The sequence below is a fragment of the Canis lupus genome, chromosome 35 (assembly GCF_048164855.1).
Source record: "Canis lupus baileyi chromosome 35, mCanLup2.hap1, whole genome shotgun sequence".
In the NCBI taxonomy this organism is placed as follows: domain Eukaryota; kingdom Metazoa; phylum Chordata; class Mammalia; order Carnivora; family Canidae; genus Canis; species Canis lupus.
This window is the reverse complement of record NC_132872.1, coordinates 4,782,789-4,795,710: the sequence shown is the minus strand read 5'-3', so window position 1 is coordinate 4,795,710 and position 12,922 is coordinate 4,782,789. Positions and strand designations below refer to the sequence as shown.

The 12,922-nt window shown below is 40.1% G+C and overlaps 1 protein-coding gene across 1 annotated transcript in view; it reads right to left on the bottom strand.

Moving 5' to 3' along the window:
- The window catches only part of HACD2 (3-hydroxyacyl-CoA dehydratase 2), a 111,168-nt gene that overhangs the window by 73,275 nt on the left and 24,971 nt on the right, over positions 1-12,922 (bottom strand). The window contains exon 3 of the mRNA XM_072812490.1: positions 8,120-8,138. Coding sequence (XP_072668591.1) covers positions 8,120-8,138 — 19 coding nt within the window. The remainder of the gene's footprint in view (positions 1-8,119; positions 8,139-12,922) is intronic.

Below are 12,922 nucleotides of genomic sequence, written 5' to 3'. Positions count from 1 at the left end.
GTAAATGCATATTATAGAAACCGTGCATGTGTACATCCTCCCATTTCAATTCTGCTGAGATGTGGCTTTCAAAATGCATTGAGTGGAAAGATTTCCTTGAACTATTGTATTTGAAACAAGTTTCCTAATACTCATACGTAGGTACACTGAAAGACCCAGCCTATTCTCCTTTTCTATCACTACTCAGGTAACTGAAATTTATCTCTGAAGTTACATTAGTGTCGTGGAATGTCAGATATTCTCAATGTCCCAACATCAAGTTGCAAGGAATATTAGAGATAATCCATTATCTAGCCCAACCCCTCGTTTATCAGATGTGAAAACTAAGGCCTAGAGAGAGGATGCCTGATTGGTCACAAAACTAGTAGTGTTTCCAATAGGCCTGGTTTGCTTCAGTTTGGTTTCTAAAGGACTGGACGCTACAATATTACCCTACAGAGAAGATACTTTGAATACCTCAGTAACAAGTTTCCATTCAAACCAAACCTCCAGCTGCTCCGACAGAGGGTAAAAGTCCCCAGTCTAGGCTCTCTTCATGGCTTTCCCTTCTGAATCCTGCGTGGGCACAGAAACCCTGAGATCAAGTTTTGCCCACTACTCATCATTGGAGGAGCTGCTACAGTGTACTGAGTGCTGGCCAGGTGCCGGGCAGTGCACATGAGCTCTGGAGAAGTCTCCAAGCTTCCCTGCTCAGGTGTTTTGGGCTCCTAATGGGCATGTTCTTTTTCTCCCTTCCCTTTATCTCAGTACATTCACATAGAGCAAGGAACAACTGACAGAGCTGGGTGTTCCAGGCAAAAGAGACTGTACGTGCAAAATTACAGAGGTGTGAAAACAAAGTTTATTCAGAGAACAAGTGCTTTAGCTTTGGGTATCAGGAGAAGATGCAGGTGCTAAAACCATGTCTTTCCTCTTTGCTTCCTGTCTGGAAGGAAGGAAGCAAAATTTGATCAGGAGGCAAAATAATGAATGAAGAGCCAAGGCAGAGGGAGACTAAGCCAGGCTGGTGTGGAGGGCTTGACTGGTTTGGGAAAGATCATGGTTTGACCATGGTCATATGCTCTTCACAGAGAGCTCGGGTTGTTGGGACATTGGGAAACGACTGTAGCTAATAAATGACAAAGGCAGAACTGCAAAGGTGTCAAGGTTGACTTTGGCAACCTCCTATCCAGATCTCTAACCATCTCGCGGCACCCCAGGAGCAATCCAGGGGGAACCTTAGGAGCTTCTAGGCAGGAGAGACAGGGCAGCCTGTTGGGAAAGGTCTCCTTCTTCCCTTCCCCATTACCACCACTTCAAACGCCCCCAGGCAGAAAGCGACACCTGAATCTAAATCTATTCCCTTTGCGAGGGGGTCAGGAGTTCCCAGAGTTGAGTACAGGAAGAACAGGGTGGAAGAGTCAGCAAGATCCATGTGAAGCTGTGGCAACTCCCAGTAACAAAAGGGGAGGTAGGTCTTAGATCTAGAGTTTGTACTTTGGGGATATGGGTATTTTTACACTGTTTGTATTTTGATACTCATTCCCTTTCTGCTCTTCTTCGCTATTTGGTAAAGTTCATTTGAAAAATGTCAACTAACCTAAGTGGAACCAAATAAAGTAGCTTTTGTTCAAAGCCATACCCCATAGGACTGGGCAGGTGCAGGGATGGAAACGGAATTCCAAGTAGCAAATCCAGAGGAGTTAGTCCTTCCCTCGAGGATTGCTTTCCTTCCAGAGTTCTCCTCCACAACAACATGGAATGCTCTGGGTCTGGTTTTAATACGTGAGGATTGTTCCCCCATCACAATGCTGTACTGTAAATGACTGCTAAAAGCTTGACCCTCTTGAAGTGAGGAGCAGAAGGGTAATGGTTTGGAGATTTAATTCACTCTAACTGGTGGAAGAGAAATGACTTTTGCAAGAGATGTGGTCTTCTAGTGCTCATCTCCCCAGTAGCTGCTCCTCTTCCTCCCTAGCAGCATTTGTTACCTAATAAAATCAGTTCTGAAGCCACATGCTATCTACTATTATTACGGCAACTGCAAATTTCTTAAAATTCACTTTTCAAAAATAATAAAAGGTGTCATTAGTTTGAGAGAGGCGTATAGACTGGCATGTACAACAAATATTTGAAATCACAGATCCAGAATATCTTAGTAAAAGGGCTTCTATCCTTGTCTGTTGATGATATCAACTTTAGACATAATACCCTCTGGGCTATGACTGAGTTCCTCTTCTACACTTTTCAATCAAAAGAGAACTTGCAGGGGCACCTGGGTGGCTCAGTTGCTTAAGTGTCTGCCTTGGCTCAGGTCATGATCCCAGGGTGCTGGGATAGAGCCCTGCTCAGTGGGTAGTCTGCTTCTTCCTCTCCCTCTGCACCCCCCCCCCACTCCGCTCATGCTCTCTCTCTCTCTCTAATAAATAAATAAAATCTTTAAAAAAAAGAGAGAGAACTTGCAAACTTATTTAGATTGACAGTATAATTTCCAACACAAAGGTTAATGGAATGCACTCTGTCTCATCTTACCAAGAGTATCTTCAGTTCCAGCACCTCTACCTCTACTTTCTATCCCAACAAAGGAGACCCATACTCTGGGTTAGCTGATGGCCACCCCATATCCCATATACTGCTTCCACATCTAATTTGAAACACAACATAGGAAAATAGGTAATGACTTCTTTCAATACAAAGTGTACCACAAGAATTAAGAAACTAGAACCCTTCTATGTGGTCTTGTGAAGAAGACATGTCTCAAAGTGTTTTTTTTTTTTTTTAATTCTCATTTCTAAAAAGAAAAATGTTGCATAAACATAAAGAACTACAAATCTTAGGTTGAGGGCTGTAACCACAGCACTTAAAAATTTTGTCTCTGGAGCCCCTGGGTGGCTCAGTTGGTTAAGCATCTGCTTTCAGCTCAGGTCATGATCCCAGGATCTGCGATCCAGCCCTGCATCAGGCTTCCCGCTCAGGGGGAGTCTGCTCCTCCCTGCTTGTACTCTCTCTCTCAAATAAATAAATAAAATCTTAATAAAAAAAAATCTTATCTCCGAGAAAAGCAAATATGGCATCATCTCACTCACACATGGAACCTGAAAAAAAGAAACTCTAAACCAAACTCACAAATAAAGAACAGATTGGAGATTGCCAGAGGGTGGGGGTGGGAGAAATGTGTGAAGGTGGTCAAAAGATGCAAACTTCCAGTTAGAAGATTAGTAAGTCCTGGGAATGTAATGTTCAGCATGGTAACTATAGTTAATATTGTAGTCTATATCTGAAAGTTATTAAGAGAGTCATCTTAAAAGCTCTCATCACAAGAAAAAAAAAACTGTGAGGTGATGGGCAGTTAACTAAACTTATTGTGGTCATCACTCTGCAGTGTATACATGTATCAAATCATTATGTTGTACACCTGAAACAAATACAATGTTAGATGTCAATTATATCTTATTTAAAAAAATACATCCCCAATACTGGTTTAAAATCACTCCCCCAACCCTAAAAAAGAACTCCTGTCTACATTACCAATGGAACAAACAACCTACTTTGAAATAATTGGGGCATGGGAAGCCTTATGCACAGACAGAGGCTTGACTTCTCACAGATACAAGTCCCTTATACAGAATTTTAGTCTATTGTTTCTGGAAGCTCTTTTTGCCAACTTGCATTGTCACAACTATGAGCTAGAAGCAACTCAAACTCCATATTAAGAATCAATGGTTCTGAAGCACTCACACAGAAATTATAACTTAAGAAAACTAAGAATATGGAAAAGTTATACTTACATACATATAAAAATTAAACATTACATTAGGGACAAAAACTTTTAACATTCTGTTATGTTGCTTTAGTTAATAATCACAGCTCCCACTTTGGGGGGTAGTTTTCAGCATTACCATGTTTTAGGCATGCTGATGAACAACCCAAATCTGACTGAGGTCCGGACTTTTCATCAACAATATGTAAATTAAAACCTTCTCAAGGCCCCAAAACAAATTTTAAAAGACCAAATTCTTATAGTGAAAGGTTCCACAAAGCCACAGGAATAAACTTAAGTTGTATGAATAAAAAAATAAGGCACTGGCTTTAGACTAATGCTAGAAACAGCCTATTTATTCTTAATTTATTTTTCAAAAGAACTGAAAACATTTTGAAACAAGTTTTGGAAAATGTCAGTAGAATTTGGTAAGATGAGGACCAAATGTTCACTGAGCTCCCACTAGGTGCCCTGTATTGTTAGATGCTGGGTTACGGGCATGAGTAAGAAACAGTTCTCATCTCTCAAAAAATTCAGTGCTGTTGATTGGGGATACAGGTACAGTGATAGATCATAATATATAGCAGAAAGTATAACAACAGTGAGGTGCAGGATATTCCAGAAAAGTGAGGAATGGTACCCAATTTAGCTAGTGCGTGGTAGGAAAGTTTACTGGAGGAAGAATGGTAAAGCGTTGCCAGCCCAAAGGGTACACTGCTCATTCCAGACAGAGAGCAAAGCCTGGCACAGACAAGAGGCAGGAAGTAGCACAGCAGAGACTCACAAAAAGGTCAGAATGCCTGAAGCATGCAGTGAGAGGCAGGGCATCGGTAAGGCTGGGGAGGCAGGCAGGGTCCAGAGCATGGAGAAGCTGAAACCAGGGAAGGGCTGTAAGTAGGGAAGTGACAAGCTTTGAATTATCCTTTAACTAAATCCCTCAAGGGCTACGTGAAGCATGGGCTTAGATTCACAACTCTTGGTTCTAGGTCTTATTAACTGTGAACTTTGGCAAGATATAAAACTTTCCAAGGGGGCGCCTAGGTGGCTCAGTGGGTTAAGCATCTGACACTTCAGCTCAGGTCCTGATCTCAGGCTCCTGGGATGGAGCTCAGCAGGCAGTCTGCTTCTCTCTCTCCTACTGTCCCTTCCCCTTCTTGTGCACATACTTGTACTTTGATAAATAAAATCTTTAAAAAAAAAAAAAAAACCTTCTAAACTTCAGTCTTGTCACCCGTAAAATGGGAAATAAATGAGATAATGAATGTAAAGCACTGGAACATAGTAAATGCTCAGTAAAAGATAGTCGTATTATTACTATTAATATTATAAACCTAGAAGTTCAGGGAGATTCATAAGGGAGTCTAGATGAGGTATACTGAGCCCCTGAACAGTGATGAAAAAAAACCAGAACAATCTGAAAAATATGCAGGAAACAAAAATGATAAAATCTGATGACCACTTGGCTATGGGAATGTGGGTCAGGGGGAAGGAGGAACAATCAGTGAGCTCTAGGTCTAGGTTAGGTAACTAAAGGGCTGGTGGTTGGTGGTGCCCCTGATGAAAAGTATAGGAAGCAGAACAAGCCTGGAAATCTGCCTCAGATTGAGGAGAAGGTGTGTATTCAGAAGCAGAGAGCCAGCAGGTAAAGGAATGACCTGGAGTCTGGGGTACATGGGTGGCTTGGAGTTAAAAAGTAGGTGTCACAAGTATCTCACAGCGTGAGAAAGAAAGAGATTATCGACAGAGGGCACATTCAGTCAGAAGAGCAAAGAGTTAGGTCAGACTCTCGGAATACCCACAATGAAAAGCCAAGGAGAAAAACAAAAGGCCCCAAGGAAAGACAAGAAACACAAGACAGGAAGAGCCAGAATGGCTCACTAAAACGGAAACTAAAGGAACAGGACCTTGTGAAGGGAGTCATCAGTGGTGCCCCATGTGGTCGAAAAGTCCAGTAAATTCCAAACATGTCCTCAGAATTTAGCAGAAACTTGCTCATTTTAGACCAAAGGGCAATTTTACTAGGACAAGGAGATCAAACTGCTGGGTTAAGGTATTAATGGGAATGACAAAGTGGAAAAGAGTCCACGGCAGATCTGATAAAAGGGACAGAAGGAATGAAGTAGTGGCAAGAGAGGAATGTAGGGTCAAAGGTTAGATTAAAAATTATTTTTAGGGGGATCCCTGGGTGGCTCAGCGGTTTGGCGCCTGCCTTTGGTCCAGGGCATGATCCTGGAGTGCCGGGATCGAGTCCCACGTTGGGCTCCTGGCATGGAGCCTGCTTCTCCCTCCTCCTGTGTCTCTGCCTCTCTCTCTCTCTCTATGTCTATCATAAATAAATAAATAAATAAATAAATAAATAAATAAATAAATAAATCTATCTTAAAAAAAATAAAAATAAAAATTGTTTTTAGGATGGCGTATCCTGAGCATTTTGGGAGAAGAAGGTGGATGACAAAGAGTGAAGTCACAGGAGACAGAATCACTGACAGAGCAAGGTCCTTGAGGAACTAAGATGAATTTTTAAGTATCTATTAAGTGTCAGGTTCCATGCTAGGCCCTGGGACACCTGTCCACAAACTATCCAAGCGGATTATGACAGGAACACCAGTCTGTGGAGTGCACCCCTCCAGGGAAGCTCAGAAGGGTTTCCCACCTTACTGCAGGTTTCCCAAACCCAAGCTGTGGCTGCTCACCTTCCTACTCTCACTGTCCAACCCAGTGTCTGGCACCCGCTTGCCAGGCATTCATACGAATGAATACATATACTGGGTTAAGTATATATAATAAAGAAACTTTATTTCTAGGGACAGAAATTGTACAAAGATGTATGAAAATACATTCTAAGATAAAGGGAATTGGGGCATTAAAATACAATGAAATATTAATTAAAATGTAGCACGCATGCTCAGAAAACATGCGTCCTAAGGCAGCTGAAGGTTAAGAGAATGGGGAGAATGGGGCACACGTTCAATCATGTGGAAAAGGCCTGAAGTGGTTCCAGAACTCTGTCCGGCCAAATTGTATCTCCTAATCTGCAAGCTTATGCTTAAAATTCTTTTAACCATCTAAGAAGGGACAAAATTTTCCATCTCAAAATTGTAGATAAAGGATTAAAAAGGAAATGTGTGTAAAATTATGTATCAGCTAACACCTAGTTACTGGTATGTGACATAGCCCAGGTCTCATAACCGCTGGAAAGGCAGCCCATGGGGCAGATAAAACCCCAAGCCCTTTTCAAATCTCTTGCTCAATGGTTCTAAAGCACCGCTTCTTAACATTTTGAGGATCACATACTCCTGTGGGCATCTAATGGAAGTTATGATTTCTACCCAGCTGCCCCTAAAATAAATACAAACACATGCATACAAAATTATACAAATCATGAGAAATCCTTAATTGTAGACCTCTTTCCTAGCAGGAAATTAGCTGAGGTGCAGCTGTTTACAACGAAGATGCTTTCTTCCTAAAGTTAATGGAGCCAGGTATCAGAGTGACCCTGCAAAACCTTCAGGGGATAGCTTGTTGCATGTCCACCTGTGTGTCCTTCTGAACTAAGTCTCCTCATCTCTTAACTCCACAGTGCCTAGAACATATTACGCACCCAGTTAAGTTGTGAATTAAGTTGATAGGACCAAAATGGTTTGGATGCACGGTTCTGGAGTTTTCAGACCTTTGGTGCTTCCCGAGGTCAAGTGAAAATCCTTCTTTTCAGAGACAAGTCTAGACACATAGCAACCACCATGGGCTTACTCTGTATAGAATCTGTCCACTTTCCAATTGATTTCTATCTAATTAGAAGGGTCTAACCCACCCCAGACAAGAAACTATACTGCAGTTCTAGAGCAGAATTTGATGACCTGCCCCTTCCCCTCAAAAGAAACACACTGAATCTGCTTTTACTAGAAATCCCTTACATATAAGTCTTTATACTTAAATTCTTCCAATCCCTCTCACCTAAATTCAGTATTCATCTGGGAGGTAAGCAATAGATGTAGTACTCCATCTTAAACATGGGGAAAGAGCATGTAATATTTAAGTGATCACAGAGAGGGCTTTCTGCATAGCCCAGAACCAGGACCCCAAGTCACATTTTAATAAATTTGCTAGTGCTTCTGTCATTTTTATAACAAGGTGAGAGGGGTCTCTTTAAATTGACAGAGTGAAACAGCTGTGACATTTAATAAACTGTTCAGTGATAACATCTAAGTAGTACCTAACATTTTAGAAACCAAAAGCCATGCCAATGTAAGCAATTTTACATATGATTTAAATAGCTTAGGCTTTTTCAATATTAAGTCATAATCAAATGGACCTATTACTTATGAATTTTAAAAAAAGCAGAATTCATTGTACATAGTAGAGGGGAAATTCCATACTTACCTACTGCACAATGTAAAATCTAGAGAAAAAAGGGGAGAAAAAAAGAATTAGTAAAGATCAATAATAATACAGTTTATATAAACTCACCTTTCAGCATTAGACTTGAAAAACCAAACATTCCATTTTTAAACTTGGCTATTTAACAAAATGTACATTCTTGTTTATTTTTGTTTGTTTTTAGTTTGTGTATCCATAGAAGATTTCATAAGGAGTAAGTCTTTTCCAGTAGTCTGCCAAATGTCAAGGATCTTTTATAATACATAAACTTGTAAGAGCAATAGGTGTACATCTCCCATGCCCCATATTCTACAGAACAGAATTGTCACAGACGACAGAACACAGGGTGAGGAGAGCCTTTGTTGGCTCTTCTTACCCACAGGCCATTCAATGCAGACATTCATTCATCCTACAGAGCTCCACAGTCAGACTCCATTTTGTCTCATCTGGTAACCTCATTACAATTCCCAGTCCAATCTGCTGCCCCAGATCTCTTCATGTTCCAGGCCCATACTGCAAACTGCCTTTGGACATCTCCATCTAGGCGTACCAGCAGCAGCTCACACATGGCATGCCTCTTCAACAAATCCCCTCCATCCTCCCCCTTCATACCTGCTATGGCTCTTGATCGTCAGCCTCCCAGTCTCCTAAGTTCAGCTGTTCTTTCCTTCTCCTTACCTATAAGTCCCACTGGTTTCTAAGCCCTGCCAATGTTTCGGGCATCGGTCCTTCCTGTTTTTATTTCCAATGCCTTGGGTGAGACTGCTATCTTCTTTCCATCTCAGTGGCCATCCAAGTGGTCAATTAGGTTATTCTAAACTGTCTTCTAATGCATCTTGTATATGGCATGGCTTTAACCCTGGTGGTGGTTGTGGTAAAGATGTAATCTAAAGAGCTGGGTTCAAGATGGCAGTGTAACAAGATCCTGAACTCACCTCCTCCAAAGACACAACAAATCAACAACTCAGTATCGAATAATTCCTTCTAAAGGGTCCTAAAAGTTCAATGAACAGAGCCTCCACAACAAAGAATAAAAGGATAGCAGCAAGATAGGTAAGAGGGGGCAGAAATATAGACTTGCTAGGGAATAAAATAAACCCCAGCTATGGTGGGTCACAATTGGGAGGGACTTCAAAAGTGTGAACTTTTCCCAGAGGATCAAAGGTACCAGTTCCATATCTGGCACCCAAATCCTTAGATCCTGCACAGGATAGACTAGCCCCCAACATACAAGGCTCTGAAAATCAATAAAGATCACCTTTAGGAAGACTAGAAAGCTGCAGGGAATGGAAAATCTGCTCTTAAAGGACCATCACACACTCACTCAAACCAGAAACCAGTGCAAAAACACCAATTTGAATAGTACATACACCACAGAAAAAGGAGAATTATTTGCTAATCTTAAAAGCATCTGCCTGAAGAGGAAGGAAACAGCAGGGACTCTCCCTGGAAACAGAGATTGGTGGGAGCAATTTTTGCGATTCAAGTCTACCTTACTAATCTGGGTGCTGGTGGGCACCATTTTGGAATTCCTCTAACATTCTAGTAACAACAGGTACACCCCACAGAGTACCCTGCCAGAAATACCCTACATCAGTTGTGGATGCAACCAGTAGCCCAACCACGTGCCAGTGCAGTCCACCCAATATGCCTCAGCCCCAAGCCGTGCCACTACAGAAGGATGCACACAGCCTGCACTGGGGAGACCCCTTGAGGGCCTGGTTCTAGTAACTGGGAGACTGTGTTTCTGGGCCAAATAGTACCATTTCTTGCATTAGGCCATGCATTCAAGACTGGGAGAGGTAGCTGACTTACCTAACATATAGAAACAAACACAAAGAATTAGGCAAAATGAGGAGACAGAGTAATATATTCCAAACAAAGGAACATGATAAAATCTCAGAAAAAGAACTAAATGAAACACAGATAAGCAATCTACCTGATAAAAAGTTCAAAGAAATTATCATACAGATGCTCAGTGAACTCAGCAGAATAGTTGAACACAGTGAGAACTTAAAGAGATAGAAAATATAAAAAAGTATCAAAGAGAAGTTTGAAAAATATACTAGAAGGGCCAGCAGCAGACTGGATGAAGTAGAAGAATGCACCAGGAAGCTGGAAGACAAAACAATGGAACTTGCCAGACAGAATAGCAAAATGAAAAATTAAGATGAGTGAAACAGATAAAGAGGATGAAGAGGTTCAAACTTCCAGTTATAAAATAAATTAAGTCATGGAGATGAATAGTCAATACTATTTTAATAACGTTGTATGGTACAATTTATGACAAAGAAGGCAAGAATATACAACGGGGAAAAAGTCTCTTCAAAAATGGTGCTGGGAAAACTGGACAGCTACTACGAAAGAACAAAACTGGAACACTTTCTTACATCACATACAAAATAAACTCAAAATGTGTTAAAGACCTGAATGTAAGACCTGAAGCCATAAAACTCATAGTAGAAAACATAGGCAGTAATCCCTTTGACATTTGTGCTAGAAACATTTTTCTAGATGTGTCTTCTCTGGTAAAGCAAATGAAAGTAAAATTAAACTATTGGGACTCACCAAAATAAAAACTTTTGTCCAGCAAAGGAAACCATCAATAAAACAAAAAGACAACCCACTAAATAGAAGAAGATATTTGCAAATGATATATCCAATTAGGAGTTATAAGATATATATATAAATATATATGCCAAAATATATGAAGAGTTTATATAACCTAACACCAAAAAACAAATAATCCAATTAAAAAATGGGCAGAGGAAATTAACAGACATTTTTCCGGAGAAGACATACAGATGGCCAACAGACACATAAAAAGATGTTCAATATCACTAATCATCAGGGAAATGCAAATCAAAACCCCAGTGAGGTATCACCTCACACTTGTTAGAATCAAAAGGACAAGAAATAACAAGTGTTGGCAAGGATGTTGAGAAAAAGGAATTCTTGGGCACTTTTGGTGCAAATACAAACTGGTGCAGCCACTGTGGAACACTGTATGGAGGTTCCCCAAAAAGTTAAAAATAGAACTACTATTAAGATCCAGTAATTCCACTACTGGACATTTACCCAAAGAATATGAAAACATTAATTCGAGAACATATATACACCCCCTGTGTTTACTACAGCACATTTGTCTTGGCTATTTAGAATAGCCAAGACACAGAAATAACCTAAGTGTCCATTGACTGACGAATAGATACAGAAAGACATGTTTTATACACACACACACACACACACACACACACACAGTGGAATATTACCCAGCCATAAAAAAGAATGACATCTTGCCATTTCCAACAGCATGGATGGATCCAGAGAGTATAATGCTAAGTGAAATAAATCAGTCAGAGAAAGACAAATATCAATAGTCCTACGTGGAATTTAAGAAACATGACAAACAAACAAAGAAAAAAGGGACAAAAACAAAAAACCAGACTCTTAACTATACAGAACAAACTGGTGGTTGCCAGAGGGGAAGGGGTGGAAGAATGGGTATAATAGGTGAAGGGGATTAAGAGTACAATTATACTAAGCAGTGAGTGCAGTGAATAAAATTGTTGAAACATTATATTGTGCATGTGAAGCTAACGTAATACTGTTTGTTAATAATACTTAAATAAAGCTACTTTACACATTTGAAAGAAAGAAAGAAAGAAAGCAAGCGAGCAAGCTAGCTGAAGCCCAAAGGCATCTCCCTAGTTGGCCAAAAAAAGTTGTATGGATGGTAACCAGACTCACTGAGGTGAGCAGAGCACTGCATAATATATAGAATTGTTGAATAACTATGTTATGCCTCTGAAATTAATATAACACTGTATATCAGCTATACTTCAACAGTAAAAATTAAAAGAAAAAGGGTGATGTAACTGATGAAATGTTATAAAACTGTGGAAGGTTTGAGGCACAAAGGAATCAAGGGCAGAATGACTAGCAAAGGAGCTGCAGCAGTTATTTAAGTGTGGTGTGATAATGGCCTGCACTGGATGAGAGCTGAGAACACAAGAAAGAAAGAATGTAGCTGAAAATCACTTAAAGAACTGTGGGACTTGGTAATGGAAGCAGACAGTAGAAGGAGAAAAAATTACCCAAACTCCAATCTGAATCCAGGAGTTATAATGCATTGGTTTCCAGACAATTTAATTTCAAGGGCTAAGAAAACATTCACATTTTAAAAGGAGAAGGAGTTGATATAGCTGTTTACTTTGTCAAATGCCCATTTTTAACTAAATATCAAATACTACCACAATCATTTTTTAAAAGATTTGTTTATTTGAGTAAGAGAAAGGGAGAAAGAGGTGGGGGGGGGGAGAGGCACTTGGAAAGGGGGAGCAAGAAACCCAAGCAGACTCCCACTGAGTGTGGAGCCAGACACAGGGCTTGATCCCATGACTCTAAGATCATGACCTGAGCCAAAATCAAGAGTTAGATGATTAACTGACTGAGCCACTCAGGTGTCCCCACAATCATTTTTTAAGGAACAAAAAATTAGGAAGGATATAACCTGAAAACAAACAGTCTTTTGAAAAAAGAGAAGACAGGAAATTAATTAAAATTCTAAGAACAGTTCTGAGAATGTGAATTCAAGAAAAAAATTAGCAGATATGTCTCTATGTTCTGGCACTTTAGCTGGCTACTTCCAAAATATCTTATAATAATTAACACTTTCCCCAGTTTACATAGCACCTCTACAAATGTGGTTTTAAAAAAGAGGAAAAAATTAAGAAAAGTGAAGATACCTTAAGGGACCTTTAAGACAACATCAAATGGAATCATTCACATTATAGGACTCTCAAA